General features: G+C 48.7%; 2 protein-coding genes across 3 annotated transcripts in view; one reads left to right on the forward strand and one right to left on the reverse strand.

Annotated features, from left to right (window-relative positions):
* SSTR3 (somatostatin receptor 3) overlaps window positions 1-13,075 on the forward strand; it is a gene marked incomplete at its 5' end in the record, with an annotated part of 238,607 nt that overhangs the window by 149,310 nt on the left and 76,222 nt on the right. The window lies entirely within an intron of this gene.
* MPST (mercaptopyruvate sulfurtransferase) lies at window positions 3,795-13,051 on the reverse strand. 2 transcript variants are annotated; one of them, XM_081928411.1, is made up of 3 exons: window positions 13,020-13,051; window positions 6,830-7,482; window positions 3,795-4,534 (listed from the first exon to the last, which is right to left on the reverse strand). In XM_081928411.1, the coding sequence occupies exons 1-3, from the start codon at window positions 13,034-13,036 to the stop codon at window positions 4,236-4,238; spliced, it is 969 nt and encodes a 322-aa protein (XP_081784537.1). In that variant the 5' UTR covers window positions 13,037-13,051; the 3' UTR covers window positions 3,795-4,235. The 2 variants fall into 2 exon arrangements, with proteins under 2 accessions (XP_081784537.1, XP_081784538.1); XM_081928412.1 differs by lacking the exon at window positions 13,020-13,051 and adding an exon at window positions 11,640-12,365.

Below are 13,075 nucleotides of genomic sequence, written 5' to 3' on the forward strand. Positions count from 1 at the left end.
GTGTGACCCACTAAGGAAGATAGTAGCACAAAAAAATCAAAACAATAACAGTTAATTGCACATTTATGCAAACTTGAATTAGAGTCGTGCCTTGGAAGTCGAAAAGAACCATTCCGGAAGTCCATTTGACTTCCAAAACGTTTGAAAACCAAAACACAGCTGCAGGAAACCACTGGTCTAGATCCACTGGAGAGGCTCTGGGTGATTTACAGCAAGGTTCTGGACTCTCGACAATTGCCAAACACAGTGTTCTTCAACCTTGGGTTCCCAGATGTTCCAGGATTCCAACCCCAGTCACTCTTTACCACTGGCTGAGAATGATGAAAGCCTTCCCCATCACCACCATTGCTCACCCCCAGAATGAAAATTAGGCTGCTGAGACAAAGGCTGGGCAGGGAACCAGGGCTCAGTTTTCCTAAGAAAGGATAATGAGGCCAGAGTGGCTCATCCACAGGCCACATTCACAGCCAGAGTAGTTTAACAATCAGTCTTCCTCTTCACAGGAAATTGAACTGTAGCTCTGAGAGAAGTAAGTGCCCTTAAACTACAACTCCCAGAATTCTTTGGGGGAAGCCACGACTGTTTAAAGTGGCATCACAGTGCTTTAAATATACCGTGTGAAGGAAGCCCAGTTCTGGTGCTGAAAACAAATTCGTAGGCGAGCATGTCTTCAAGCATCATTAAATGTCCACCCACCCCAGTCACTATTTTTGCACCTGGCTCCAGCTGATTAATTGAATCAGGATTCTATTTAAAAAGCATCATAGATCCCAGAAGGTGCTAGCCTGCCTCCACCCACCTGTGCTAACAGCTCCTTTGAATGAGGAATGCATACAGAAAATGGTTATGATTGTTCCTAGCTCAACAAGCACTCAGTCAGATCGACATCTCTTACAGTGCTCCCCACAAAGTAGATCCTCTGGGATCCTGATCGCTACTTATTTTCATGCTCAATGACTTCATTGTAAATGAACACACTTGGCACAGGCACCCCTTGCATTGCTCTATATTCAGTGGATCTGTTTCCAGATCCAAAGGTGTACAGCCTTAAGTTTGTTTAGGTGTGCATATAAAGTAGTCATGTGATCAGTGTTTGCAGATGGAAGTACTTGTGTTAGAGGGTCAAGACATTAACTCCAGCTTTTAGCTCCATGTATATCAGGTGGCATGGGTGGTGCTGTGGTCTAAACCACTGAGCCTAGGGCTTGCTGATCGGAAGGCCGGCAGTTCGAATCCCCGCAATGGGGTGAGCTCCCGTTGTTCAATCCCAGCTCCTGCCAACCTAGCAGTTCAAAAGCATGTCAAGTGCAAGTAGCTAAATAGGTACCACTCCGGCGGGAAGGTACATGGCGTTTCCGTGCACTGCTCTGGTTTGCCAGAAGTGGCTTAGTCATGCTGGCTACATGACCCAGAAGTTATCTGCAGACAAATGCCGGCTCAAGCAAGATGAGCGCTGCAACCCCAAAGTCGTCCGCGACTGAACAGTCAGGGGTCCCTTTACCTTTTATATCAGGTGGCATAGAGCTTTGGGAGTTAAATGGGCTTTCATCCACCCTTTGCAATGGTTTTAGAATGAAAGCTGGGTGGCGGGGAGGGGATAACCACATAAATTACTACCTGTGAAATATCCCTGTATATTGCGCTTCAAACCTTCCTATCCAAGTTCCATATCTGAACAGCAGAACAGCGAATTAGCGAAATTCAAATATCATTTTATATATTTCTTCCAGGCTTGTTGCTTTTCAGCAAAGAAGCCTTTATCAAAAAAAAACCCCTCCAATGCAGCTGAACAGAACAGAGCTGGAAGGGGAGATATGCTGATAAGAGTGGCTCTCAGATATATACATCTGAGCTACTTCTATCAGCCAAAAGGGCTTTCGCATTTTAAAAGCACATCATATCAACACTCTGCCAGCTTAACAGGAGCACAATCCATTTTCTCATATATGCTTCTGCTGCTGATGTATAATTCATATCTATTCTTTTGCCAGTTTTTGGGGGGTGGAGGGGAGGGACTCTTCAGTTAATAAATGCCTGTGTTTGAATATATCAAAGATTAAACTGCAAAAAAGAACAATGACTTTTAAAGCGCATTTGCAATTGTTACTTTTTATATGTCACTATAGCACTGTTATCAAGGGGAGTCAACCAGTGTAATGACCAAGGGCTCCGACTGCTCATCTTCAGGGGAAAACCTCTTGGATTCAGAGGACATATTTGACAGGGAAGAAGATTTGCCCTCTGAGCTGGCCTGTGACATCCCTACCTCATAAGAAGTTCCAGGACCAGAAGGGCCCGTGATGCCTGCACATCTCCCGCCTAAAGCTGTCACATTACTGTCTGTGATGTTGGAGGCAACAGCACAACCACAGTCTCCTCCACATCACCAGAATCCACAGCTCCTAAAACAGGCTGGGTCCCTTTTAGAGAATAGGCTTGACTCTCATTGGAGGCTAGAGCCAGCTGCTTAAAGGAAGCAGCAGTCCTTTTTAATGCAATATAACTATATGAAATATTCACCCCTGCCTTGTCTGAGTCCAGACTAACTTCACCTGGAGATATCAAGGGTGCTACCCACCTTGCTTGTTTGCTTTTTGGACTTTGATCTCTGCTTTGCCTGACCTTGTTTTTTGTGGACTGACCCTCTGCTTTGGCTGAGCTTGCTTTGCTTGGACTTGACCTACACTTGACCAACTTTGCTTCCTGGAGCTAGGACTGTTGGTAGCAGTCCTAGCTGTTGACATTTCCATTCCACCTTAAGGAGCAGACGTATGGAATTGTTGCGTGTCACATGTCTGTTTACATTCCAGCACAGCTTGCTGGGGACTTCCGTTGTGTATAGTTTCTGTTTTTCTCTGTTCTCTCCGAGACGAGAGAGAGACATGTTTCTTTGTCCTGATTTACAGTATGATTAATAAATCTGTAGTTGTAGTATGCTTCCACAAGCCTCACGCCTATTCTGTGTGCGCAGTTCAATCTGCTGATAGTGTGCCCTGGCTGTGAAGCCCAGGTCACTGATTTATGTCGGAGCAGAGGTGATGGTCTTCACAGCGGGACGGCTGGAAGGAGACGGCCCAGCTGGGGCTAGCCAGCTGGCCTCCTGGCCCTCTCCATGCCGACACCAGCATCCCTGAACTTTGTGTCCAACCTAACTCCGCGTTTGAGCCAGAACCCCACTCCCCAACTGAGACTGTTGCCTTGGGCAGAACAAACGTACACCACTTTTTAAAGTGAAGGAATTTGTGGCTTTGGCATGCTTACCTGTAATTATTCATCAAAAACTAGGAAATTGACTTTTAATGATCATCTCCAGATAAATAACAGCAAGTTACCTGAAACATACAGGGTTTTCCCTCACCATAAGATGCTCCTGCCCTTCTATAACACCTTCCATGGACGATTAAGAACCACCTTCCCACCTTGGCCACAGAAAGATCTAAGACAGGCATAGGCAAACTCGCCCCCCCCCCGATGTTTTGGGACTACAAGTCCCATGATCCCTAGCTAACAGAACCAGTGGTCAGGGGTGATGGGAATTGTAGTTCCAAAACATCTGGAGGGCCGAGTTTGCCTATGCCTGATTTAAGAGCTCTGTGTAGCCAGGAAGCTTGTGCATTTCCCTGGGTACAGCTTCATTCAATGGGTGGCAATATTTATGCTTCCGATATTTATGCTGCTGTGCTCAAGTGCAGAACTGTGTTAACTCAAGTTGTGATCTACAACATATGGTGTACTGAACAAAATGCTTTAGAAGCCACTACATCAGGACAAACAAACACACTGAACAATTAAAGTACCTTAAGATGCTTTTAATTAAAAAAAAAACAGAATTCACTTTTTTAAAAAAAGTAAACCAGATTTCAATTCACAAGGGGGAAACGATTGGTACTGTGTAGTCAGATGAGATAATTTGCCACGGTCAAAGTGCTAACTTGATTCCGTACCTAACCCTTTCCTGTGGTTTGGCCCATGTGACTGGACATCCACAACTCCTTTGTGCAACCTGAAACCCTTATTTTGTCATACCATGATCAGTGCATTCTTCCACCCAGACAAGCAGCAGTGAACAAAGGACATCATTCATGCCCAACAGAGGGACAGCAGAACCCCATATTTGCTGTTGAAATGCTTCGCACATTGGCGAGAACATCTTAAGACAGAATTTTTGAAGGCCAGGCCCTTCCCTTGTACAAAGCAAAGTTTCTGCCCCTTGTTGAGGCGAGAGGCCCCAAAACTCACAGGCTCTTCCCCTTCCCTTCTGAGATGATGTGCTCAGGCCGTGCCCGCATGAACCACTCCACCCAAGCACCATCATAAATGGCCACGTCAGCCTTGCCACACAGATAAGCCCCCAGAGCCACGTGGCAGGCTGTGACCCCAGAACCACAAGTGGCCACCAGGGGCTTGGAGAGATCCACTTTCTTCTCCTGAAACAAGCGGCGGATGTCCTCTGGACTCTTCTCCAGGCCAGACTCGGTCAGGAAGTCAGTGAAAGGGATGTTCACCGAGCCAGGGATGTGACCAGGTTCAATTCCTGGAGAAAGTTAAAACAAAATAAAAAGTATAAAAAACTGTTATACCAACTGCTTAGGACACACACACGCTCAAGAAGCAGATTTACAATGTTCATTTTCTTCTTCCTTGCAGTTCAAATCGCCTTCATTTAAATCAGACATCCCCAAACTCGGCCCTCCATATGTTTTGGGACTACAACTCCCATCATCCCTGACCACTGGTCTTGTTAGCTAGGGATGATGGGAGTTGTAGTCCCAAAACTTTCGGAGGGCCGAGTTTGGGGGTGCCTGATTTAAATCAATCCATGTGAGCAACCGTGTGTGAGCATCCTCTGTGGAACTTGGCCTATATATAAGCAGGATCTCACCTATGACAGTGAGACACAGCTGCAAACTTGCACCTGCTTGATCACTGAGCTAGCAAGTGGGGAGGAAACCCTTTAAGCCTAAAGTGTGTTCCAGGAATCATTGTGCGCTTGAGAAAACAATTTTGTTTTTTTACAGTATCCCCAGCAAAGATCTTAACTGTGCATCGGGCACAGTAAGGTAAATCTTTCTGCACTGAGAGTCTGCAGCCCTCCAGATGTTGTTGGATTCCAACTCCCTTCAGCCGTGGTCAGCATGGCCAATGGTCAGGGATGGTGGGAATTTTAACACAATGATATCTGGAAGGCACCAAGTTCTCCAGTACAACCCTACAGACCTCATCCATTGAATACATGTGACTTGAGGTAGGAAAAAAGCTCCTAGAACTCCAGAACCAAGACATTGCACTCATGTCTATCAAGCGGTTGACCAGGCCTTGTATGAAAGGTTCTTAGGGATGGGAAAGGTGTCCCTTCAGATGCTGCTGGACTTAAGCTCCTTATGGCTGTGTTTCAGGATGGGGAGAGAAGTCAGGGATGCTGCACACAGCAGGTTGCCCAGTGATGGGCAAATTCCAGGGGGAGACTCCACAGGGAGTTACCCCTTGGATGTCTCCTCTTCTGGGATGTCATTGGGGGCCAAGGACCACACCCACAGAACAGTGGCTGATAGATGACAGAAGGACCTTGAAGTGAGAGGTAGGGAGGCACTCCCAGGTGAGAGCTGGGAGGGTCCGCCATTTTCTGTGGGCTGCCAGGATGGAGAGCTACTTTGACTAGAGAGAAGATTCTGAATTTGTGCAACATTTTTGTTATCTTAGATACCCTGTGGCTGATTTTCTCCTCCCGCGCTGTTGTGAGAATCTGTATTTCATGAGGAAACGTATTCTGTGATGGATTTCATATCAACTGTATTTACATAACTGTTCCAATTTTTATATTGCACAGATACTATCTTAACGCCCTGACATTTGTGTTGTCTGTTGCAAAGCACCCCATGGTGTTTTGATGAAGGGGGTGGTGGTGATATATAAATGTAATAAATAATAAGAATGGTTCCAGCCAGCATTGCCAGTGGTCAGGGATGATGGGATTTGTTGTAGAGCCTGTAAGACAAAGTTGTTCCGCCTGGCCTTTGGCTTGGAATCAATTTGATTCCTTCCCCCTTTCTTTTTTCCTTTCTCCTTCTGTGTTGGAACTCCTATTTGGGGACTTCCCCGGCTTTTTTCTGGCCCATGTAAGACTAGTGTGGATAGTTAGCCTTGGTGAAGACCTGACGTTTTTATCCCCCAAAAAGTTTTTGCTTGAGTTCCACTGAAATGAGGCTGCATTTTAATGTTTTAATGTTGTATTTTAGTTTTGTTTTTTTAAGCTGTATTCTAATCAATTGTTTTTATATTTGGTGTTAGCCACCCTGAGCCCGGTCTGAGCTGGGGAGGGCAGAGTAGACCGTATTTTTTGCTCTATAGGACGCACCCGACCATAGGACGCACCTTGTTTTAGAGGGGGAGAACAAGAAAAAAAAATTCTCTCCCTCTCTGCGCAGCGCCTCTCCAGCGAAGCAAAACCAGGAGAGCAAGAGGGATCGGTGCGCACCGACCCCTCTCGCTCTCCAGGCTTCAGCAAAAGCAACACAAAGCCTCTGGAGAGCAGCGGGAGCGCTCCCACTGCGCTTTGGAGGTTTCACAATGCTATCGCTGAAGCCATGGAGCCTGCATTCGCTCCATAAGACACACACACATTTGCCCTTAATTTTTGGAGGGGGAAAAGTGTGTCTTATAGAACGAAAAATACAGTAAATAATTTATTATTTATTATCATCATCATCATCATTATCATCTAGAGGCTTCATATCCTGCACTGGTGCCTCTCCCTTGCTTCTTTCCTTCTCAGTCGCTGAGCTAAAGGAAGCCAACTCTTCTACCCTCAAGGCCTAAAGAGACGTTTTACCTTCCCGGGGTTCTGCCTCCGTCCCAGTGAACCTCCCGGCTGACCGAGCATCCACCACCTGGAAGCGTTGGGCCTCAATGTTCTCCTTAACATCCTCGTGGGCTTTGACTAGTGATCTGTCCAGAGAGGCATGGAATTCCGCAGGAACAGGGCGACTCTTCCCAGAGCTGACGGGGTGCCCCTCGCGCAGCCAGTTCTTCAGCCCACCATCTAGGACGGAAACGGCGTCATGCCCAAAGGCCCGGAACATCCACCAGACGCGAGGGGCAGAGAAAGAGCCCTGGTCACTTGCATCGTAGACCACAACATGGGAGTCGCTGCCAACCCCCAGTTTGCTCACGTACTCTGCAAAAGCAGCCGGGCCGGGGAGCATGTGATCGTACGGCGAAGTGCGGTCACTGCACTGGTCGATGTCGAAGAAAGACGCTCCGGGGATGTGGCGCTCCTCAAACTCGCTCCGGGGGTTGCGCTTCATTTTGGGGAGGTACCAGGAGGCGTCCAGGAGCCGCACGGCCAGCCCAGCTTGAGGGGTCTTGATGGCTTCCGAGACCCATTTGGCCGACACCAGAGCCCGGTAGAGAAGCTGCTGAGACATGGTGCTCAAGTCCTGTTTGGGTTCAGGAGGTATCTGGGATTCTGCTGGACTGTCCACACTATGGTGAAAGAAGATGATGCAACAAACGTCATCCCCACAAGAATAGGAAGGAGTTCACCTGCTGTGATGCAGAGAAGGGGTGGGGAAGCTCCAGCTCATGAGCCAGTCTTGGCCCAAGTGGAGTTCCAGTTTGGTCCACAAAGCCATTTTCCTCCAAACCATGCCCACCTGTCCATCAGTTCTGGGTGATGTCAGCTGATCGGTAGGGTGTCAATGCTTCTAGCTGCTGCTTTGCCAGCATGTTCCCAACAGGGGAAGCAGATCCCTGCAGAGGGCAGAACTGAACCCACCACCTGAGTTCAGTCCTGCTAGGTGCTGCTTCTGTAGAGCAGTGTTTCCCAACCTTTTTTGGGCAAAGGCACACTTGTTTGATGAAAAAAATCTCGAGGCACACCACCATTACAGCCCCGTGACGTCAGCGCGCAGCGTCACGCCGGGAGGGACGCACGAAAGTGTAACTTTCAATTTTTTTCCCTCCCCCTTGCCGGGGAACCTCCAAGCTTTGGGGGTGGGGGGGGGAGGAGGCAGCAAAGCGAGGGACTGAGGGACTCCTCCAACGACAAGGGTTGGGGAAGAAGAGAAAGAGCTATTCCGCTCCAGTCACGGGAGGGGAATATGTACTGGCCCAACTGGTGTGCGGTCTTCGGAAAGCGGGGTGCGGGAAGGAAGCCTAGGCTCGGGGTCCACCGACCTCGGCGGAGAAAGGCAACAACTGGAGCCGATTACGAGCCGGCGCGTGCGTGCAGCGGCTGGCCTCAAGCTCGGGAAGCTGCGCGCGGCGATGTTGACGCGGGGCGCGCGAGAGCTTGGGGGCGGGGCGGGAGAGAGAGAGAAAGAGTTGGCAGCACCAGGCGCTGTTACTTATTGCGCTGCGGACGCTGCCAGCAACTGCGGTGGTTGTGCGGCGGCCGCCGCCGCAGAACGTCCTCATCAGTCAGCTGAGCTGCCTGGCGGCGTAGGGAGCCGAGGGGCGGGGCTTCCTTTCTGAAGGAGCTGAGGGTGGGGGTCCTCCGGCGCCTTCGGTGAAACGGCGCCGGCCCAGAGCGCTTCTAGGAGGCTGCCTTTGTGCGCGATGTAAAGCCCTCTTTCCCTCCCTCCAGCCCCGTGTCACATGTGGAAAAGGGGGCTGGATCCAGTGACGCAACTCGGAAAACTGTTAGGGAAGCCAGAGCAGGAAAGTGAGTGGGAGGCGGCGCCGCCGCTTTAACCCATGTTTCCTTTTTGAAAGAGAAACCAGTGTTTCCCAACCTTTTTTGGACTCGCTCGCGGCACACCAGGCAACATCTCGCGGCACACTAGTGTGCCGCGGAACACCGGTTGGGAAACACTGCTGTAGAGAACATGCTGGCAAAACAGATGTCTGCCACACCTCCATGGGTCAACTTTGACAGGTGGGTTGGACTGCCCACCTATCAGTCACCTGATGTTATCATGACACCAGATGATTGACAGGTGCACGGCCCACCCACCTATCAAAGTTGGGTCCATGGGGTGGGTGGAGATAGAAAAACTGGCCCATTGGGCCTAAAAGCTGCCTAGCCTCAATGTAGACAAATAGAAAGATAAATTTAGCCTATTATGTGGTTGAGTTAGATGCAATGTTCTTGATCCAACAAACTTGCCAACTTGTGGAAAGCAACAAAAATGGCAAGGGGGTGAATGAGTTTGTGTGCACACTGTCTTGCGTGTTTACCGGAATCAGAGAGCTATTGTTTCTTTTGTAGATTAAATATGGTTAGAAGCTTGTGCTAGTTTGGACACCCGAAAGGACTCTCTCTCAAATCATGGGAACGTTTCCCTGTTTAGCTGCAGGGAGCAAATAAAGATTCAGGACCACTACAACAGTCTTCAGTTATCTGCTCAGTCTAAAATGTTGTCTCAAAGAATTAGGTGAACTGCTGTCTGCAAGATATGCTGGAAGAGGGAAGTCAATAAGAATTAAGTTCAAGGAGAAAGGGAGCAGATTTAGGTTGGCTGGGAAGGGAAAGCTGAACACCTTCTTTGATATAAAAGAGCATGCAGCCCAGGGAAAACATATCCATCTTCTCCTCCGGAAGTTTTTTATACAGGAGACAGAAAGACTATTTGTCAGAGGTGAATGAGTATGTGTGTTTCACACTTCTACTCTTAGTGTGTGCAACTTACGTTGGTGCTGTAAACATTGCCACTTGTGGTAATGTTCACAGCAGTAGACACTCACTGACCTACTTCCTATTTGTTTATTAAGTTTTTAGGAACCATGAATGGTCTCACACTCAATGTTGCTATCAGAGAGCAGACCATGTTGAGTTGTACAATAACCAATGCATAACCTGAGACACAGCTCAGAAGGGTTTAGTCATTGAACCAACTTCAAATACCGGGGCTCACATCTGGCACATGTGAATCAATATTTTTTTAAAAAAGAAAACAGTGATTGGAGTGCCTTCCGTCATTGCAGAAAAGCAACATTTGGTCCCAGTATAAATTAATATATATATTTTATGAAGGCACTATTGATTTGAAGGAGTTTGTGTTAAGCTGCTGTTCAGTTTTTTGAGTGGCATCACACACAATGGTGGAAAGATGTCTATAGTCCGCTGCTATAGTATGTCTATAGTCCGCTGCTAACACCTGCAAGTTTTAGAAATTCTTATGTATGTGGTTTTATATATATCTATATATCAATTTGTGAAATCAAATTTGTGTATGTCTTTTTTTATAACTACTGCCTAAATTGAGAAGGCATGTGTTTTTTTAATGGATTCATCTAATTGATTATATTTTTGCAGCACTAAACTCAACTCTAATCAGACTAGCAATCCCCTCTCCCATAATTCCTAGCTCTGTGGAAACTGACTAATTACAGCTGTCAGCACGAATGCCCTCTGCACTTGCTCAGAGCCGCATGCTCTGTGGCTGACCACTGACAGTTGTATAAGAGAATGAGCTGCATGAAACTTTGCAGAATTAGAGGTAAGAGTATGTGGGCAGGGGCAGGTCTGACTTCCGAAAGAGCCCCAGCTCCTCTTTTTGCAGACATGGAAACTTCTGACTTCCAGGAGACAAGGAAGTGATAAGACAGCAACTGCCCTCTGCCTTTAAGAGTTTGCTTTTATTTCTGCCCCACCTTTCTTTCAAGCAGCTTAGAAAAGACGGTAAATGAGATAAATAAAGCACTTCTTTACACACACATATTCCAACTATGAAACTCTCTCCCGCAGGAGGCAATGATGACTACCTACTTGGGTCGAGCTTTAAAAGAGGATTAGACAAGTCAATGGAAGAGAAGCTCACATGGGCTGTGTTCTACATAGATAGCCAAGGGCAACAGGCCTCTGAGGACCAGTTGTTGGAGATCCACATGAGGAGAGCACTGCTTGCACTTTCAAGCTTTCCACAGAAGCATCCGAGAACAGGCTGCCGGGCTGTGTGGGCCTTGATTTGGCCTGATCCAGCAGAGCTCTTTATGCAGCAGAAACAGTTCTTCTATTTGACACTGGACAACAATCCTATGAGGCTGGGTAGGCTGAAAGTCATGTGCCTGGCCCAAGGTCACCCTTAAAGAGCTGGTGGAAAGAGCCGCAAAATAGTGCTGGTGATCTCAGCTGGGATACCTCAGTAGGTAGCATAGAAGCCAACTCCTAGGGTTGATGGGCAGTGCCATTCAAATAGTGTGCATCATGTGCCATGTCATGTGATCGATGATGTGGGGCGGGGATTACCTGGTGTGTGCCCCCTCCCCACAATATTTTATTCAAGTTGGCACCTCTGGTAGGTAGAGCATGTGACTCTTAAGCCATAGCTGTCAACGTTTCCCTTATTTTTTTCCCTATTCCGAATAGGATTCCTCGCAAGAAAAGGGAAAAGTTGACAGCTATGTCTTAAGCTCAGGGTTGTGGGTTCGAGTCCCACGTTGGGAAAATGAGTCCTGCATTGCAGTGGGTTGGACTAGATGACCGTCGTGGTCCCATTCCAACTCTACAAATCCACGATCTCCTCGGATCGAGCGCCCACGTTTCCCGTCTCTTCCTGAGCAGGCGAAATGCTTGCAGAATCCGACGGCCTCCCGAGCACATGGGGCGGGCCTCTCCTCTCTGCAAAAGCCTTTACGGCTTCACGCCCTATTCAGCCACCCACCCCCGACAGGATCCGCCTCCCCCCTGACCAAGGTACCTCTTCGTCCTTCCGACAGATCCCGCCGCAGACGATCGCGCTCGCTCCGAGGGCCCCGCACCGCTACCGCCCGCCGGGGCTGCCTCCTTCCCCGTCCATTAGGCCGTTACGTACATTTTGGGTGGAGACAAGGGCCACGTCCCACTTTGCCAACCAGTGGCAGAAAGGAGTTTGCCGGGGCAAACCAAGTCGGGGCAGGGAAGGAGGGGAAACCGGCGCGACGTCTCCGGCCCCAATGAGCAGACCGGGTCCCCTTCGGGACCGAACCGCGGAGGCGGCCTCGCTTTCCTTTCCTGGCAAAGAGAGGAGGGAGACTGGGCGAAGTGCGAAGCCCGCGGGAGCCTCTTTCGGCTCGGGAGCAGGAGCCGCGCTCCCCCCGCCGCCTCCCTGCAGCAACAGGCCGCTGAACCTAAAAGAAAGAGGCGTGTATATGTTTTTTGGGGGGTGCCCCAAGTTTCTTAAAGCGCGGCTAAGGGGGTAAACAGCCTGCAGGGAGTGTTCCCAGCCGTGCATTGGCCCGGGATCTTCCAGCTAATGTTACACCACAGGGATCAAAGTCTCCTGTCTCCCCATCGAACCCCTTTTCCTAAAAGCAGACAAAGCGGCGTTTGTGGAAATTGCAGCTGACCCAATAACGGGGCGTAATCCCTGCTACCTCGCTCTTATTGGCAAGGACAGGAGGAAGGAGGAACCCTTGGAAGGCGGAGGGATAGGCAGTGCGAAGAGACAAAGATAGTTATTAGTCACTTCTGCTTGTTAAAGGTCCTGGGCGCGTGGATTTAGTTCACATGCTTCCTTTGTAAACTTGGGCGAGTTTTGCAGCGTTACTGTGTGCTGCTGTAAACAACACCCTAGAAGGAATCGGGGTTCTCACAACCTCTGAACTGCATGGAACCCGGCTGTCTTTATATGCTTTCTTGGAAGTAAAGTTCCCTCTGCGTTTCATAGGGCTGACTCCCTAATAAGTGTGCTTTAGGGCTGCAGCGTTATTATTTCAGACCTCCCGATATTTCCTCTGGATTAGAGCCAAGAGGCACTAAACAGCAACTGCTATTTTTAACTTTTTGCTCTGCCTCTCACTTCTGGGTTAATTCTCAAATTCGTTGGGAACAACTATATACACACCAAAGACCTGTCCTGCATAGGCAAAAGTTTCCAGTGGACTGTGAACCTGTAACGGATCTGGATAGAGTTCTGAACAGCTGGAGGGTGTTTCAGATCCATAGCCTGAGTTCTCTCTCAACTTTTCCTCTTTGCCCTTTGCGACCCCACATTCTCAGCCTTCTTGGGAAGCTTACTGGTAAGTTTCCCCTTTCAGGTTAGCCCTTTGCCCCACTGCCAGTTCAGCCAATCACACCACACTCTTGCACCCTCACTTACTGTAGCACTTCAAACATATTTTTTCTGGTTGCAGCACGCCCCGTAACAGCTGGTGT

The sequence above is a fragment of the Podarcis melisellensis genome (assembly GCF_964234715.1).
Source record: "Podarcis melisellensis genome assembly, chromosome: 10".
Taxonomy (NCBI): Eukaryota; Metazoa; Chordata; class Lepidosauria; order Squamata; family Lacertidae; genus Podarcis; species Podarcis melisellensis.